Genomic DNA, 17,342 nt, shown 5'->3' with positions numbered 1-17,342 from the left:
TGAAGACAGTGGGATGCTTTGCTAAAGCAGCACCAAGACAAGAGGCTTCACTTTCTACCATTTAGTAAGGGATCAGAAGGAAGGTGGCAGCTCAGCCTTCTGATCATGGGTTCCTTCCAGACTCTCCCTGCCATCTGGATGGACTCAGCTACACATGCTGGAATTGGTTTTAATTTTGCCTTCTCATTGGGAGTTCCCAATAGCTTTCTGAGCTTCCAAAGCTCATTCAGCTGGGGGTTGGGATTTGTTTCTCGGTTCAGTAGAGCTATGACTGTAGTACAGTGCTATGCTAAAGGGGTAGGAGATGTCACCACTCAGTTATGGGAAGAACACAGTAAGGACACAGCCAAAGCAAACAAAAAATACTTTGGCTCCAAAAACATAAATGAGTTGCAGAAATCTTTACAAAGAATCCCCTTCCCAGATTACCTGGAAAAGATAGCTTTTTGGAGAACAAGTATCAGGGAGTCCCTCACTGACATGCTGACTTTGAGCAGAGGCTGGAAAGGAAGACATACTTTGGAGAGAAAAGCAGTAAGACATGCCAAGCCCTTAGGGCACATGAGCTCATCTTCCTCAGGCCCATCTGGCCATGCATTTCCAATGCTGTCATCAGTACAGTAGGAGACCCAAGACATTTTAAAACCATATAAAATTCAACCTAGAGAGCTGTGGCAGTGAGATACCTTAACAGGTCAGTGAGGACACGGTGCAAGGGTTTGGGAAAAAAACCCCTACTATCCCCAGACTGGACAAGCCAGGTAAAACTCTTAACAGCAGGACACCATCTCAGCTCAGGCAAAGAAGAATACTGACATGGGGCTTAGAAGGAGAAAAATCAACGTGACAGTTACATCTGTTCAGCTCAACACTGTATACTTCATTTTCTACAGCATGCAGCATCTGGGCATCTTCCAGATGAAGGGTCAGCACAGAGCAGTTTCAGTACTGTGCCAGACCACACCATATGCTTTTGGCTTGAGGGCACATGGAAATCCATGCTTGAAGAACAGTCCCATGCTACATCGAACAACCTACAGCAGAGTACCAAGGTTTATTTTGCAAGGAGGGTTATTAGATCATGCATATAATTGTGGCCTAGAGCTGTCACTGGAACTAAACTAGCAAGGATAGTCATGTGGAAATGCAAAGCTTTACCTGTACTGCCCGGAGGAGCCCTTGCACTGTGTCAATGGGCAGGAAGGACAGATTGTCAAAGGTCTCTGTGACTTTGGAGGATGAAGTCTGAAGCACAAGAGGAGCAGATGCAACAATATTGGACAGCAAGTCTGAAAAACAAAAGGAGCAGCTGCCGCCAAAGGGCCAGAAAAGTCTGAGCAAAAAATGTCTATAAAACTAACAATTACAGAATAATCCAAACCCTTCCATGACACGGAGAGGGTGTGATAGGATGAGCATGGAACATGAGAGCTGTGCTGCAGGTACACTGTGTAAAAAACGCGTAGCCCAGCTGAAGGGCTTCACCCCACCAGAGGGCACTGAGGTACCAGAGACCAGGCTGCAGCACAGGCATCTAGGGGCTGTCAAGGCCAGGGAGGAAGGCAGGGCTAGGAGAGGGATGGCAACTTGCTGTGCGTCAGCTGCTCCATGGCAACTGCCTGCAAACACATTTTTCACCTGAGATGAATACAAGATAATCTGATGCAGCTGACACCTCTGTAAGAGGGGAAGGAACAACCGATTTTCTTGGCTTCAGGTCACTTCAGCAGGAACTTCAGAAAGCCAACTGTATCCTGGGCTGCATCCAAAGCAGTGCAGCTGGCTGGTGGAGGGAGGGGATTCTGCCTCTCTGCTCTGCTCTGGTGAGACCCTCCCCTTGCAGTGCTGCATCCAGCCCTGGAACCCACAGCACAGGAAAGACATGGACCTGCTGGAGCAGGTCCAGAGGAGAGACACAAAAATGATCAGAGGGCTGGAGCACCTCTGCTGTGAGGACAGGCTGAGAGAGTTTGGGTTTTTTAAGTCTGGAGAAGAGAAGGCTCCAGGGAGACCTTATTGTAGTACTTAAGTACTTAAAGGGGGCTTATAAGAAAGATGAGGGCAAACTTTCTAGCAGGGCCTGTTGTGATAGGACAAGGACAAGTAATGGTTTTAAACTAAAAGAGGGTAGGTTTAGACTAGATTTAGGGAAGGAAGTTTTTACAATGAGGGTGGTGAAACACTGAAAGAGGTTGCCCAGAGAGGTGGTAGATGCCCCTTTCCTGGAATATTCAAGGTCAGGTTGGACAGAGCTCTGAGCAACCTGATTTAGTTGAAGATGTCCCTGCTCATTGCAGGGGAGTTGGACTAGATGACCTTTGAAGGTCTCTTCCATTCATTCACATTCAATCACCCAAACCATTCTGTGATTCTGTAACTTTTTCTGAGTGTCCACAGAGCAGGACACATTGCTCTCTCTTTCCTGTTACCTATGAAGTGGCTCACAGGAGATGCTGCTTTTGTGAGGACTCTGTTCAGGACCTGCTCAAGAATATCACTTCTGATGGGCTCATGAACCTGAAATGAGAAAGAACAATAAATAAAGATCAAAACCCACATAAATTTAAGATATTCCTGTACCTCACAGCATAGGCATCATGCAGTACAAAGGAAATACAGATCTGACAGACAAGTCCCCTTTTAGCTAAATTCATACATCGATCGATTTGGATTCCACTCCGGGCCAATCAGGACCAGCACATCAAAGGAGCACACACAGTACACTCAGAGCATTATGGGTCAAATAGCCTGTTGGAGGCAAATTTACCAGCTCAGTGAAGACACTGGTTTCAATGCCACCTCTGACGGATTTTCTTTGTGCCTCAGAATTTCCCTGCCTGCTTGTCAGTTTCTTGGAAACTAGAATAGGGATTGCACAAGTATCATGGTTGCTGGAACAGATTAGGATTAGGTCTTTATGAGGACATATGAGGTCTTTATGTTTGCCCCTTCCAGCCAGACATGGGCAAACAGGAGACTAAATCTAGTATTGTTTGTAAAACACTTGTCATGGATACAGCAGGTAAGGTTTTGACAACATTTACCAAGAGAATAAGAACAGAATTTCTTCCCCACCCTAAAAAACCCCAATCCTCTCCAAAACAAACAGTACCTTAAATGTTTCCAGCAGGATACTGGCTCCCAGTCTGCAAGCCTGCTGGGATGGCATTTTTGAAAGGCCATAACTGGTATCAGCAGCTTTTCCTCCAAAGGGTTTTTTTGGTTCATATGATTCCATTAGGCTGAAGCCAAGATCCACCAGGCCCTGAGTAACATGGTCCCAGCCAAATGCACTGAGGAAAACATGCAACAGACCAGGAAAGAAACAGCTTAGTCACAGAAAAGTTTTGATTAGAACAGCCTAAAGGAAAATCTTCTGCAGCCATTTCAGTGGCCAAAGTAGCAGTGTGAAAGGTGCTTGATCGCTGCAAGGAAGACAACACCACTCGCAGCCCTATGACTGTCTTTAGAATGAGGGGCAGGTGCTCAGCACATGTCTTACAGTCCTGGTTCTCCAGCCATCAGACCTCCTTCCCAGCCCAAAGGTTTGGGGAATGATGTGCACTCAGGTCTAACCTGAACGTGACAGTAGGCTACAACTGAGATGCACAAACATCCTACTGATCCTGAGACAGAATCACAGAATGGTAGGGGTTGGAAGGGACCTTTAGAGATCATCTAGTCCAACCCTGATCTTCAAGTCAGAGAGGAGAACAGAAGAGGAGGCCTCACATCAAACTAAAGGACAATTGGTGACAAACCAGAGCTGTCCCACAGGATTTTTTAAGGGCTGACCATGTTGGGGGAAGAAAACAGTGAACCCATCACTCATCCCATGATCAGGACACAAACTACAGCCAGCAGCACGACTCATACCTTCAACTGTTTTACCAGTAAGAAACAGACAGGGTCCTGATCAGTTTAGTTTTGTACCATCAGATGCTGAGATTTGAGGAAGAGGAAGCAGATTTATACAGCTGCATTTTCTTGCTTTCATTTTTTTAATTCACCAATCTAAAACTAGGATAAACACTTTGGATTTTCACACTGTTCCCTGCCAGCACCTGGTCAGCAGTACTTAGTACCCCAGAGCATTCTAGTGAGGCTGAAACTCTCCCCCTCCCAAAACCCACTGGGCATTCTACAGCACATTGCAAGAATTCACCTATTTTTCACCACTTCCAGAATTACAGCAGTTACATCACATTGTTGAGGAAACAAATCCTGCAGAAACTTGGAGGCCTGAAGGAACTGCAGGTCCTTGCAGCTTCTGGTGATTGATGTTTTCAAGAAATCAAATATCTGGAACACAAAACCATTGAGTGTGAGGAAATGATCTTTGAAATGAGACTTGTATAGTCTTGGGTATGTTCCAGTAAGAGCCACCAGCCAGAGCACAAATTCCAGTACAGCCTGCCAAAAAGTCTTAACTCGCTTCTTTCTCAGGACAAAGACATCAACCCCATTAAGTACCTCAAGGAGGGTAACTTGCTGCCAGATGCTCTTCACGTGGCCACCACAGAAACAAAACATTAGAAAAAGAAGACACTGCTTTGCTTCTCATAACATCAACCCCCAGGAATCACAACTCTGTACAATTCTGATACTGCTCTGGAGTCTTTTATGGTGTTCAGTAAACTACAGTGTTTCAATGATCTAACTGCTCCCCCAAGAACATCCTGAAACTATTTTAAGCCTAATTTGGATGGGACTATGACCTAATCATGCTTCCTTTCCTTTACAAGCAGTGCAGCACACCTGCCCATGGAGGTTCTCTGCTTTATCACCCACATACCTGCTCTTGCAGTCTGTGTTTTACTGCAACTGACAGCAGAAGAGCCACGCTGAAGGGACACAGGGCTCTACCAGGGTCCTTCTGCTGCTCAGCCTAGAAAGGGGCAAGCAACAATCAGAAAGCTTGTTACCTTCAACTGCAGCATCCTGCAAGTTCAGGGAAGCTTCAGGCACATGGCCCTTCAAACATACCAAAACACTGGTTGAAGTGAACATGACTGTGATCATAAAAATTGTTAAATCCTCTTGTACAGATGAGCAGTTCAGTTTTAAAACCCCACTTCAACATCTCCAGGAACACTCGACGCCCACTCCACCTCTGACATACCTTTAGATGTCGCATGAGTTCCTCACCCAGGTCCTGATCCAGGTTGATAACAGAAACAATGTGGAGAATAACGGTGCCTTCCACGTGGCGCAGCTGGTCCAGGGGTACCGTGGCTACCTCAAGGTCCACTGATCTGGGAGTTTTACCCAAAGCCAGAAATCATTTCTTATGTATCTAGGAGGACATACTTGTACAAGGTTTAACAACTCAAATTCAAGGATCCCTGGGCAGAACTAGGATGATTACAAATAGCAAGGTAGTAAAGAAAGGGGTCGACAGAGAAAGAACTTACTGTGGAACCTTCTGTTCTTCCTTTTGCCTCTTATCCAAGTGATCGAAAAACCCGATAATTCCTTCTAAAACAGTCTTCTTACTGCCCTGCAAGGGGGGCATTACATTAAGCCACTGCAGGGCCTGGATGTAGCTCTCTCCTAGAGAGCTACATTCTATTCCCACATCAATTACCAAAGTCATAGCATTCTTCATTTCCCTTCATAAATTGCTGAGGTAGGGGAGGGCTCTTGTGCAGCTCATTTCCAGATGAGACAACTCAGGTTTAGTTTTGCATATTTCTTTTGATAGCACTTATCGAAGAGCTGGAAGAAGCTGAAGCTCTCAGATGTTTGAAGTTATTAATTAGAAAGGGTCCTTTATGTTTTAATCAATCAGGAAGGCTTTCAAACTCCTAACCTTAAAGATACATTTTGGGCAGTGGACCCAAATGACCTCCTGTAACACACATATCATTTGTCTTTGACTGGATCACTTTGGAACGGACTCGGTTACAAATGAAGCAAGTGAAAGAGCCAGATCACCCTGTCAAAGGGCAGAGACACTGCTGGCAGTCTGCACGCAGGAACAGCACAAGAGATGAGACATTTGCAGTGTAAGTCAGACTACAGCCCAGAAAATAATCATATTGCATGAGCTATTATTATAGAGTACAGACCTCAGACAGTGAGCAAGTCACTCTTAAGAACACTGAAATACCACCCTCCCACCCTGATACTCTCTGCTGTTAGGTCATGCCTTAATTCCCAAAGGTTTCCTTCTTTCCCCACAAGGAAGATACTGTATCTTTTCCTAAGCAGTCAGCTTCTCCAGGCTAGAGGGAGTTAAGAGAAGAGAAGCCCTGCTGATGTCCTGCTGTGTCCTGCTCCCACAGCACAGTTTGGGAAAAATCAGAATCCCCACCAAAATCCAGCCTAAAGCTCATTCTGTACATATTTTTTTCTCATGCTTTATACTTAGCAGGAGGCCAGCTCCCATGAGCTTTTACCTTTGCAGACAGCAACAGCAGCTGATAGACCAGAGGGGGAATTTCTTGCAGGTCTAATTTGGAGAACATCCTAAGGACCTTTTCCACCACAAACTGCAGCTCCTCTCCCGACAGTGGAATATCCCTGATGAATAAAAGACACAGCCTAAGCATTTTCAGCAATCTCCTTCAGAATCCCACAGCAGATTCAACCCAGACCTAGACAAAGGGTCCTAAGATACAGAGAGGCTGCCAGTGCTCCCAGAGTCCTCATCAGAAGCAGGTGTCACAGATCCCACAGTGGTAGGACAGATCCCTACCACTGTCCCAGGATACTCTCCAACCTATGGTGCTTAGATCTCCTCCACATTACACTTGGTCACTAAAGTATTGTGAATTCACCAAGGCTCACTCACATGGCATCAAACCCCTGACACCAAGCCCAGCCTTTGGGGCATGCCTGCCCAGCTGTGTTTGGTTTCCAAAAGGATCCACCATGGATGTTCACTGATCAGCCAGCCATGGGGCTGAGTGCCTGCTCTGGTCATACCTCCTATTCATAGTTGCCCCAAATGACGCGTGAAATAGGACACAGATGTGTTGGGTTGATGTTGAAGGGGAAAAGAATTACCTGAACATGTTGGCAAGATGTATTACATTCTGAGGATTCCACCTGGCAAAACAAAAATATGCTGGAAAATTGAGAGCAAGCAGAATTATCTTTTAGCCCTTTCCTCCTCAATGTCACCATTTCCCTGTTACGTTCCGATATTAAGATTAGAAGCTGGATTTCCATCAGAAATCAAAACTGCCAGCCTAACCACCCAGACTTAGAATGGTTCTGATGTGTCCCAGTCCCCACAATAACAAATACCAAGGAGACAATAAAAACAAGTGCTTCCTGAGACCTGTTCATGTAACGATATTACAAGATCTGGGAACAGAGTGTTCCCTTGTCTTCTCAGCCAGAGAAGATGCTGTCAAAGAGGACAGAGATTCAGAGATGATAGAATATGTCACAAATTGTGACATCCATTGGGATGCCTTTTTCAGAGCACAGTATTTTATCATGTAACTAAGAGCTGGTAGAGATGTACGTACTTGCTGGAGCACAGAGTATTTATCAGCTGTTTCTTAAACTCTTCCCCATTCAGTTCACCTGAAAAACCAAAAGCCTTTTAGGAGCTGATTCCAGAGGAATGAAGCACAGTCTGGGGAGAAGGAACTGAGAGGAGTTACCTTTCCCATAAGCTAGGCTCTCCTTTGAACTTGCCAATGCAGTGAGAACAGTGGAAAACAGCTCCAAGGATTTCCCATTAGACAGGCTGCCACCTTTGATAACATCAACAAACAGGGTGGCAAGCTCAGCCAAGGCATGGCCTGGCAGCTGGCGGGTCTAGGAGGAGATACAACGACAAGAAAGAGCCAGAGGCAGTGGCACACAAGATAATTCCACATGAACATCCAAACTGTCACCAAAACCCAGCAAAGGACAACATTTCCTACAGTGAAATATCCCCTTAGAAGGAGAATTCAGACCCAGGATGTCTATTTTGTACTTTATAGAAGAAGAGCAGTGAATCAAGGCAATGTAATTGTAGGTTTGGAGTTTTGAGTCTCAGTCTGAATATCCAAAGATAATCACATTTAGACATGCAGCAAATTCCACCACTACAGCTTGCAAATGACACAACTCATTTTTCTCAGTGGCCTAGTGAAATATCCCAATCTATGCACAAAATTATACCCAGAAGAGCCTAGGAAAGCCAGCCCAAAGGAGCTTCTACCTCCAGCATCAGCAGTCCTATGATTTCAGATGCCTTGCCCAAGTGCAGGTCCCCTGACTCTACTAGTGGGATGCAGTGCTTGTAAACCTGAAGCCTCCTGAGGACACCGCTTCGCTGAGAACAGGGAGAGCCTTTTAAGGAGGAAATAAAGAAAACAGAGAATGGAAAACAAGGGTTACACAAGTACCAACATGTTGCTGAACAACAGGAAATTAGCAGGGCTAAACTGTCACCTGACTGCAACTCTTATTTTATCTATCTGACAAAACAGATAAAAAAACGGAGCACAGGAAATGAGAATCTCTTGGATAAAATAGCTGAAGTCTTCAACTGTTATCACAGCCTTGCATTCACTCAGCCTCCTGCCAGAGATCAGGAACTGTCAAAATGCTGAGAACAATCAGCTTGACAATTAAGTCTCGGCTGACCAGCATGGTTCGTTCTACACCGAGATACCCAAGGGCTGCCAAAAGCAAAGCCCACTGACAAATCTATTACAAATACATTAGTCTTATTTCCTGTATCTGTATCTGGTAACTGTATCTGGCTCTGCATGTCCCACGATGGCCTTGACTGGCTAGTTCCTACCGAAAGTGACACTTGCCTGTGCTGCTGACCACTGACTTCACCTGGCCAGCCGGAACTCGCCGGTGCTGTGGCCACTCTCCCCCTCCCTTCCCCACCCGGCCCCCAAAGCCCCCTTCAGCTATCACCCACCTTTGAAGATTCCTCTTAGCAAAGCAGCCGTCTCTCTCCCCTTCAAGGCCTGCCTGGTCACCATGTCGCCCAGCTGCAAGGAGAAGGGAACGCTGCCAGCTGCGCTCCACCCGCGGACAAGCCGCCTTCGCCCGCCTGACAGGGGCCGGCGCCGCACACTCCCCCGCTTCCCCACGCACCTCGCTCTCTCCCAGGCTCTGCAGGGCCTCCTGGAGCCGCTCAGGAGCCTCCTCGGCCGCCAGCGCCAGGATGTGCTGGGCCATGGCCGCGGACGCGCTGCCGGCAGCCGCCCTCCTCCCCGGCCTCGGCGAAATTCCCGCCCGGAAGTGCCGGCCCGTCGCCGAGGCAACACGGCCCGCCCCCAGCGCCCGCTTCCCGCCGCCGGCCGCCCCGAGAGCCGCGGGTTCGAGTCCCGCGGGGTGTGGGCAGCGTGGGGTGCACACTCATGGGGTACTGGCATTGTGCGGTGCACGCGCGTGGGGTGCAGGCAGTGTGGGGCACAGGGCAGTGTGGGGTGCCGTGCGGCGTGGTGCACATGCATTTGGGGTGCAGGCAATGTGGGGTATAGGGTGGTGGTGGGTTCAGGGCAGCGTGGGGTGCAAGGCAATATGGGGTACAGGGCAGTGTGAAGTGAGCACATTTGGGGTGCAGGCAGTGTGGAGTACAGGGCAGTGTGGGGTGTGCACATTTGGAGTGCAGGCATTATGGGGTACAGGGTGGTGTTTGGTGCAGGGCGGTGTGGGATGTGCACATTTGAGGTGCAGGCAGTGTGGGGTATAGGGCAGTGTGAGGTGCAGGGTAGTGGGGGTGTGCACATTTGGGGTACGCACATTCGGGGTGCAGGCAGTGTGGGGTATAGTGCGGTGTGGGGTGCAGGGTAGTGGGGGTGTGCACATTTGGGGTATGCACATTTGGGGTGCAGGCAGTGTGGGGTATAGGGCAGTGTGAGGTGCAGGGTAGTGGGGGTGTGCACATTTGGGGTGCAGGCAGTATGGGGTATAGGGCGGTGTGGGGTGCAGGGCTGTGTGGGGTGTGCACATTTGGGGTGCGCACATTTGGGGTGCAGGCAGTGTGGGGTGGCACATTTAGGATGTGCACATTTGGGGTGCAGGCAGTGTGGGGTACAGAGCGGTGTTTGGTGCAGGGCTGTGTGGGACGTGCACATTTGAAGTGCAGGCAGTGTGGGGTACAGGGCGGTGTTTGGTGCAGGGCAGTGTGGGGTGCAGGCAGTGTGGGGTGTGCACATTTTGGGTGCGCACATTTGGGGTGCAGGCAGTGTGGCGTATAGGGCGGTGTGGGGTGCAGGGTAGTGGGAGGTGCGCACATTTGGGGTGCAGGCAGTGTGGGGTACAGGGTGGTGTTTGGTGCAGGGCTGTGTGGGGTGCAGGCAGTGTGGGGTGGCACATTTAGGGTGCGCACATTTGGGGTGCAGGCAGTGTGGGGTACAGGGCAGTGTTTGGTGCAGGGCTGTGTGGGGTGCAGGCAGTGTGGGGTGCAGGCACATGGAGCAGGCAGCCTTTTGAGTGGAGAATTGGGGCGCTGGACACAAAGTGCCTATTCAGGGCCACTCCACAGCAGCACTGCCCAGTCCCTGCAAGTGCCATCCACGTGGGATACGGATCCCTTTGAGTAAACCCTTTAATTCCAGGGGAAAGGGGGCACGAGGGGTGGCTTCGGGCACACAGAGAGGTTTAGCCCACCTTTAAGCAGCGGGATTTATCCGGAGGACCCGGTGCCAGCCCAGCGTGGAAGCTTTCGCAAGCTCTGTGCTCACAGTGAGCAGGAGGTGATGCTGCTGAGCGAGGGAGAGTGGGTTCACCCAGGGCCAGGAGCTGTGGGGAAGAGGGGAGTGACTGGACCTGGCTGAGAGCTTCCTGAAGGGATCCAGCCACAATGTCTTGTGGTAGGGAGAGTCTCTCTTGAGGCTGACATCCCTTCCCAAGGCCTCTTCCTGAGACAAAGCTCCCACTCAGTGACACCAGGGCTTGAGCATGAGTCTGCAAAGCAATTCTGTCAGCCATGAGATTTGCCCAGGTGGCCAGGAGAGCATAGGTCCCCTCTGCCACCCTTGTGCAGGGACTTTGGGTCTATTTGGGAATCCCACACTGATGATGTCCCCCCATCACACACTATCTTGCTTGCTGAGCTGCAGACAGATGTCCAATGAGCTCTATGAGGGAGCTGAGCCTTTTGCCAGGGCTGGTGTGGGAAGGGGACGGGAAAGTCGGGATGTGTCCAGTGGAGAGCAGCGCGTGGTTCCCCTGGCAGCAGTGACATTGCTCAGTTTCTTGGCACAGGTCTGTATTTTCCCTCCCCTCTCCCCTTCATCTGGAGTCTCGTGCCTTCCTCCTCCTCCCTCCCTTGCAGTGGGGTCTCAGCTTCATTTGCTGGACAGCCCCATGGAAACAAAATCTGTAAATCCCAGTGGCATTACAAAACATGCCTCGTGTAAGCCTCTTCATTCCTGCTCTGGTGCTTAGCCTGGCCCTGCCACCTCCCCAAAATCCCCATTGCAGTAAGAGCCCAGCCAAGCTCCTCTCCTGGGCTTGGGGAAGGAGCCATGCACAGCCTCATCCTCGCTATGTCCTCACTCAGCTCCTTTGCCCCTGGGCCTCATGTGGCTTCAGCATGCTGGGACGTGGATATCCCACAAACCCTCTTTTTGCTGTCCCACTGCACCCATGCGTGGGCTCAGTGCAGGCCCTGCCTCATCCCGAGGCTTCCCTCCCTTGTGAGCACACAGCATCACCAGGAAGGAGAGGGGTTGGGATCCAGTTCCCAAGGCTCCAAGCAGGCAGCCATCACTCAGGGGCTTCCTACAAGAAATATCTACCCATGCTTTTTTTTAATTTTAAAAGCTGAGAGTATGAATGTGGATTTGGGTGGCCTTGGGGAGGAGTTGGAGAGCCCCATGTGAGACCAGCTCCGGGAGCAACCTCTGCTGTGGACCCAGACCCTGCCCATGCGGCCGAATTCACAACAGGACCTTGCCAGGCTTTTTGTGGTAGAAGCTGGGGAAGAGACCTGGCCCGCTGGCCCCAAGGGGCCAGGCTGAGATGGCAGGCTGCCCATCGCCTGCCTCTGCTCTTGCTCGCTGCTAATGAGCGAGTTACACAACGGGCAGCTTTTATACTTTGCTAATCAGCCCCGGCGCCCCATCCCGCCCCTCCACGCACGCTCCGACGGCCGGCCGAGCCCCGGCTCCCTCCTTCCCTCTCCTCAGCTGCCTTTTGTAATGTTTTAATGGGGTTTCTTGCCTGGGTTCTGCTGACTTAATTACAAAGCTGCAGTGAGTTGATGCCTTGTGACGGTCTAATCCCAACCCGGTGACTCTACAAAGCTTTCGCCTGGCGTTCTTCCTGCTCCACTCTGGCCTCAGGCTCTGTGTGTCCATCTCGGCCCCGTGCACTGAACCTCTGCAGACACTTCAGCTTTTCCTCTCCCTGGTGAGTGTCTGGGACTTTTTCCACCTGAAATAACTGCATTGGAGACTGCCATCCAGCCTTCCCTTATCTTGGCACCTCCAAGGCTGGGGTTGCTTTTAAGTGGCTGGGAAAAGAGGATGCCTGTCCCTTCCTTGGGAGCTGGCGGGGAAGAAGATGCCCCTGGGAAGTGGTTGAGCTGGAGTTATGCATCCCTAGCACAGCCTAGGCTTGGAGTTGGTGCTGTGGCTGGCTAGGGGCAGGGTTGGGCACTGGAGGGAGGATGAAAGCAGGCTTCCTCCACTTTGTGCAGTGAAGCAAGGTGTTTCACCCAGAAAGCATCAGAAAGATGCTGAGAGGCTCGCAGTCCAGCCTTGCAGCCGATGATAGGCTCTGGGCTGGAGCAGCAGGGGCTCAAGGGTTTGGGAAACACCTTGGGGGGGAATAGGGCTGTAGAAATAAAAGGCAATAAAAGTATGAGTCAGCTGCCCACCTGCCTGTATGAGGATGGGCTGAGATGAAACAGCACTGGGTCAGCTCACGGAGGTCCCGATGAGATGCCCCCAACCACCAGAAGAAAGGCAGACCTGGAAAAAAGGCTGAAGGTGTCAGATGAACAATACATTTTTAAGCTGCTTTTTCAAACATCCCTGGTGTTTCCCAAAGCTGCCCATCCTGTGGCAGGCAGGCAAAGGGAGCAGGCAGTGTGTGATGGGGACTGGGAGAGTTGGAGTGTGCCCATCTGAGCAAAAAGGGCAGAGGATGGGGCCTGAGGGGCTGTGGAGGGATCCCCACTGCTGCTGATTCCTCCTTCCCTCTCCCAGAGACCTGCAGCTGACACAGGACAGAGGACGACATGTCTGCAGTTGTGAGTACTGGGCTCTGAGCATCCCTCCCCACAGCACCAGCATGGGGTGCACCCCATACGCCCCACGCTTCCTGCCTGCTCTCAGCCCACGGCAGGGAGCCTGGGCATTGCACCACCTTGGGTGCAGGCATGGGGGCTCTACTCTCCCCCATAGCCCCCCATCCCAGACCCGTGGTGGGGAAGGGAATTGGGGGACTGGTTGGGGAAACCCCACATGCTGTTCTCGCCCCTAGACGGGCACCTTCCGCATTGTCTCGGAGGAGGAGCAGGCCCTGCGCACCAAGCTGGAGCGCCTGACCACCAAGGACCACGGCCCTGTCTTCGGGAGGTGTGAGAAGATCCCCCCACACACCCTGCAGAAGGTGAGGGCAGCTCTGGGAGCAGGGACCAGGCTCAGCCCTGGGGCTCCTGTTCCCTCTCGGGATCTGAGGAGACCCTTGATGTGCTCTTGCACTCCAGAGGGTCTCTTGAGTAGAGGGCCTGGATGACCCTGCCCTTTTCTGCCACAGCGAGCATCACTGCACCCCATCAGCTTTTGGGTGCCTAAAAGACCCTTGGGGCATTTTGGGGTGCACAGGGGCCATCACCGAGCTGTGCCCCCTCCCTGTTCCTTTGCCAGGCGAAGGATGAGCTGAACGAGACGGAGGAGCAGCGGGAGGCGGCGGTGAAGGCGCTGCGGGAGCTGGTGCGGGAGCGGGCGGGCGGTGAGGAGGTGTGCAAGGCCGTGGCTGAGAAGGTGCAGGGCAAGGACGACTCCTTCTTGCTCCGCTTCATCCGCGCCCGCAAGTTCGATGTCCACAGGGCTTACGACCTGCTGAAAGGTGAGGAGGGGTCCTGGGCTGTGACACCGGTGTTACCCATCCCCCAGGCAGCTCCCAGCCCCATGCCAGAGCCTCCCAGCCCCTTGGTTTGGGCTGTGCTGGCAGAGCAGGACCCTGGCGTGGGAAAGAGATGAGAAGAGATGAAAAACCAAGCCTGGGGCTCAGGATGTAGGGGAAAGAGTTGGGAAGGGAAAGGAAATAAATGGTGGTGGTGCCAGGCATCCCACGAAGCCAGGACATTCCCATTCCTTGCTGATTTACCAGACAAAATGGAAAAAAACCCAGATGTGTTTGGTGGAGGCTGTTTCACTTGTGCAGCAAACCCAGGTGGTTTGGGCTGTATCCCCTTCAGATCCCTGTGCCCTATACATATCCTGTAAGCATCCACACTGATTCTTCAGTGAATAGTGCCTGGTGGGCTCTGCACCTCTGAGACACCTTGAGGGCTGGGGGCAGGTTGGGGGGACTTGTGGTACCCCCTCTTCACACTAGAGGTGACACATAGGGATGGAGGGGGAGCGGGAGGGCAGCCTGGGGGGTTGCCACTGCCAGGGGTCCTGCCTGGCTCTGGCTCTGCTCTTCTTTCTATTGGCCTGGGGGTGATAATGAGTTGTAATTATCAGTGCTGGCTCCTAGATGAGAAGTTTTGTTCATCTGCATTTTCCCAGGACAAGATTCCTATTTCATGCCTGCAGGGTGCCAAGGGAGGGGAGCTGGGGGATGTCACCCAACAGGGAGGAAGGAGAGAAGGGAAATGAGGGGGAAAATAACTGTTGAGGTGCTGTAGAGAAGGCAGGCATAGGAAACCCCTGGCATGGGGAGAATAACTGAGCATGCGGAGGCTGGTCTGCTGCTGAGCTCCTTTCCCCCCTCTTTTCTGGAGGAGACCTGATCTGCCTGCACCTCAGACCTCTCAAGCTCAGGACCGATGTCTCCCTGTCACCAGTCCATCTTGTCCCTGGCAGCTCCCCCAGCTTCCCATTTCTGCCTCCCTCCAGGCTACGTGAACTTCCGCCAGCAGTACCCGGAGCTCTTTGACAACCTGACCCCCGAGGCTGTGCGCAGCACCATCGAGGCAGGCTACCCTGGCATCCTGGCCAGCAGGGACAAGTATGGCCGGGTGGTAATGCTCTTCAACATCGAGAACTGGGATTACGAGGAGATCACCTTCGATGAGGTCAGCTCAGCTCAGCTCAGCTCAGCACAGACGTTCCCACTCTGGGGCTTGTCTGAGCACAGCAGCCCTTACACACACATAGGCATGGGTCCATACACAGCTTCTAGACATCCAGGGGGAAGGAAATCTGTAGCCCTTTGAATTTATGCTTCCAGGGAGTCTGGGAGAGCACAGTCCATCCCAAAGCATTCCCTTTCCTTTCCCCCGATGCAGTGCAAGGTGCAGGCCAAATTTGGGTGTTCACCCCCTGGCTCAGGTAACATGAGGTGAAGAGAGAATCATAGACTAGTTTCAGCTGATAAAGACCTTTAAGATCATTAAATGAAACCACTCACCTCACACTGCCAAGCCCACCACTAACCCATGTCCCTCAGCACCTCAGCTATGTGGCTGTTAATTATCCCCAGGAATGGAGACTCTACCACCTCCCTGAGCAGCCTGTACCAGGGTCTCACAACCTTCTTGCTGACAAAGTTCTTCCCAGTCTCCCATCTGAACCTCCCCGGGTGCAACTTGAGGCCATTTCCTCTTGTTATTATCGGGGAGAAGAGATTGATCCCCACCTCACTACAACCTCCTTTCAGGTAGTTGTAGAGAGTTGATTGTGTCTCCTCTCAGCCTCCTGAAAGGCACCATGCCACTAAATCAAGGTGCTTTAGAAAGGAAGGACCTGCCGGGCAGCAGCAGAAACTGAGGGACAGGGCACAGAAAGGCACTTTTGGCACAGAGGTCTCTGGGTGTGTAACTCACAAATTCTCCAAGCTCCATTTTCTGCTCAGCTCTTAATTTTGGTGGCAGCAAACACATCCTTGATCCTGATCTGAAATGTGCTCATCTTGAAAGGAGAATGTGTGGTGGTCGTTGAGCACCCTCTGAAATGCCCTTGCAGCTCTGAAGTCCTGTGACTGGCTGCAACAAGTATACACTGGTTAATGCTCCATGGGAGTCTTCCTGGGAACCCTCTGGAGTCTATGGAAGGTGAGATCTAATACCATACTCTGCTGTCTCTCCTCTCCATCAGATCCTTCGTGCCTATTGCGTTATCTTGGAGAAGCTGCTGGAAAATGAAGAGACACAGATTAATGGGTTCTGCATCATTGAGAACTTTAAGGGCTTCACCATGCAGCAGGCATCAGGGATCAAACCCTCTGAGCTCAAGAAGATGGTGGACATGCTGCAGGTGAGATGGCAAAATCTGCCCTGGGGGAGCAGAGAGCTCAGGGGAGGGTGAAGGTAGCACTAGCAGGGTTTGGGATTGCCGCCACACTGGCACCATGAGCAAGCACTGTGGAGAGGCCATTCCCAGGCACATGCTCCTTCCCTTGCCAGCTAACTGGCTTAATCTTGCAAGACAGATCCCATTTTTCCGGCCCCAGCTCCCTGCCATCTCTAATGGCCAACCAGAGGCAGTACCACCACTCGTTGCAGCATCCTACAGCATAGCCTGGAGGCCTTTCCTCACCACCCTCTCAGCCCAGCCCAGTCCAGGCTGGATGGAGGCTCACAAACACTCCATGGACCACACACCAAAGAGCCTCAGCTCTCCCCAGGGAAGGAGGGCAGCAGAGACATGATCCTTCTCACAGAGTGGGAGAAATGAACCCTCTGTGAGGCTCTTCAGCTTCCTTGGTGCTCCTGGGGCTGAGATGGCTGATTCTCTGGGGCAGCAGCAAAGGGGCCATCAAAGAGGGGAGATTGGGTGAGAGGAGGTGCAGCAGTGCCGGGGTGTCCATCGCTGGCTCCTGTGGCCAGCACCCTTTGTAACCCTTCCTGTCTGGGTTTGGGTCCCAGGACTCCTTTCCAGCACGGTTCAAGGCCGTCCACTTCATCCACCAGCCTTGGTACTTCACCACCACCTACAATGTGGTCAAACCCTTCCTGAAGAGCAAACTGCTGGAGAGGGTGAGTGTGGGAAAGAGCCCTGGAAGCAGAGGCCATCCCTTGGCAAAACAGAGCAGCCAGGAGGAGTCACCCGGGTCCTCTGCTGAGGGTGGCTCCTGTCTCCTGCCAGGTCTTTGTGCACGGGGAGGAGCTGGAGTCCTTCTACCAGGAGATTGATGCTGACATCCTCCCGGCAGACTTTGGTGGGACCCTGCCCAAGTATGATGGCAAAGCAACTGCAGAGAAGCTCTTTGGGCCCCGCATTGAAGCTGAAGACACGGCGCTCTAA

At 51.6% G+C, this 17,342-nt stretch overlaps 2 protein-coding genes across 3 annotated transcripts in view; one reads left to right on the top strand and one right to left on the bottom strand.

The window, feature by feature from the left end:
• FANCI (FA complementation group I) overlaps window positions 1-9,162 on the bottom strand; it is a 24,826-nt gene extending 15,664 nt beyond the window's left edge. The window contains exons 1-15 of the mRNA XM_061999337.1: window positions 9,064-9,162; window positions 8,885-8,957; window positions 8,168-8,298; window positions 7,620-7,776; window positions 7,482-7,539; window positions 7,012-7,053; window positions 6,402-6,525; window positions 5,415-5,500; window positions 5,123-5,255; window positions 4,796-4,888; window positions 4,166-4,302; window positions 3,113-3,293; window positions 2,430-2,517; window positions 1,159-1,289; window positions 430-500 (exon numbers count right to left, since the gene is read on the bottom strand). Of these exons, the coding sequence (XP_061855321.1) occupies window positions 430-500; window positions 1,159-1,289; window positions 2,430-2,517; window positions 3,113-3,293; window positions 4,166-4,302; window positions 4,796-4,888; window positions 5,123-5,255; window positions 5,415-5,500; window positions 6,402-6,525; window positions 7,012-7,053; window positions 7,482-7,539; window positions 7,620-7,776; window positions 8,168-8,298; window positions 8,885-8,957; window positions 9,064-9,147 (1,589 nt within the window). The 5' untranslated portion in view covers window positions 9,148-9,162. The remainder of the gene's footprint in view (window positions 1-429; window positions 501-1,158; window positions 1,290-2,429; window positions 2,518-3,112; window positions 3,294-4,165; window positions 4,303-4,795; window positions 4,889-5,122; window positions 5,256-5,414; window positions 5,501-6,401; window positions 6,526-7,011; window positions 7,054-7,481; window positions 7,540-7,619; window positions 7,777-8,167; window positions 8,299-8,884; window positions 8,958-9,063) is intronic.
• RLBP1 (retinaldehyde binding protein 1) lies at window positions 7,394-17,342 on the top strand. Of its 2 annotated transcripts, none has more exons than XM_061999336.1 (7): window positions 7,394-7,405; window positions 13,408-13,536; window positions 13,794-13,995; window positions 14,994-15,172; window positions 16,194-16,352; window positions 16,964-17,074; window positions 17,184-17,342. In XM_061999336.1, the coding sequence occupies exons 1-7, from the start codon at window positions 7,394-7,396 to the stop codon at window positions 17,340-17,342; spliced, it is 951 nt and encodes a 316-aa protein (XP_061855320.1). The 2 variants fall into 2 exon arrangements, with proteins under 2 accessions (XP_061855320.1, XP_010194111.1); XM_010195809.2 differs by lacking the exon at window positions 7,394-7,405 and adding an exon at window positions 13,161-13,174.

Source organism: Colius striatus, chromosome 7 (genome assembly GCF_028858725.1).
Source record: "Colius striatus isolate bColStr4 chromosome 7, bColStr4.1.hap1, whole genome shotgun sequence".
Lineage (NCBI taxonomy): Eukaryota > Metazoa > Chordata > Aves > Coliiformes > Coliidae > Colius > Colius striatus.
Note: the sequence above shows the minus strand (reverse complement) of the source record. Positions and strands in the feature narration are given on the sequence as shown.

Excerpts from the sequence above, each read along its gene's own strand:
- RLBP1 (XM_061999336.1), top strand. Across the intron at positions 13,537-13,793 it reads CCCCACACACCCTGCAGAAG|GCGAAGGATGAGCTGAACGA; the intron begins GTGAGGGCAGCT and ends TTCCTTTGCCAG. Across the intron at positions 15,173-16,193 it reads AGGAGATCACCTTCGATGAG|ATCCTTCGTGCCTATTGCGT; the intron begins GTCAGCTCAGCT and ends CCTCTCCATCAG.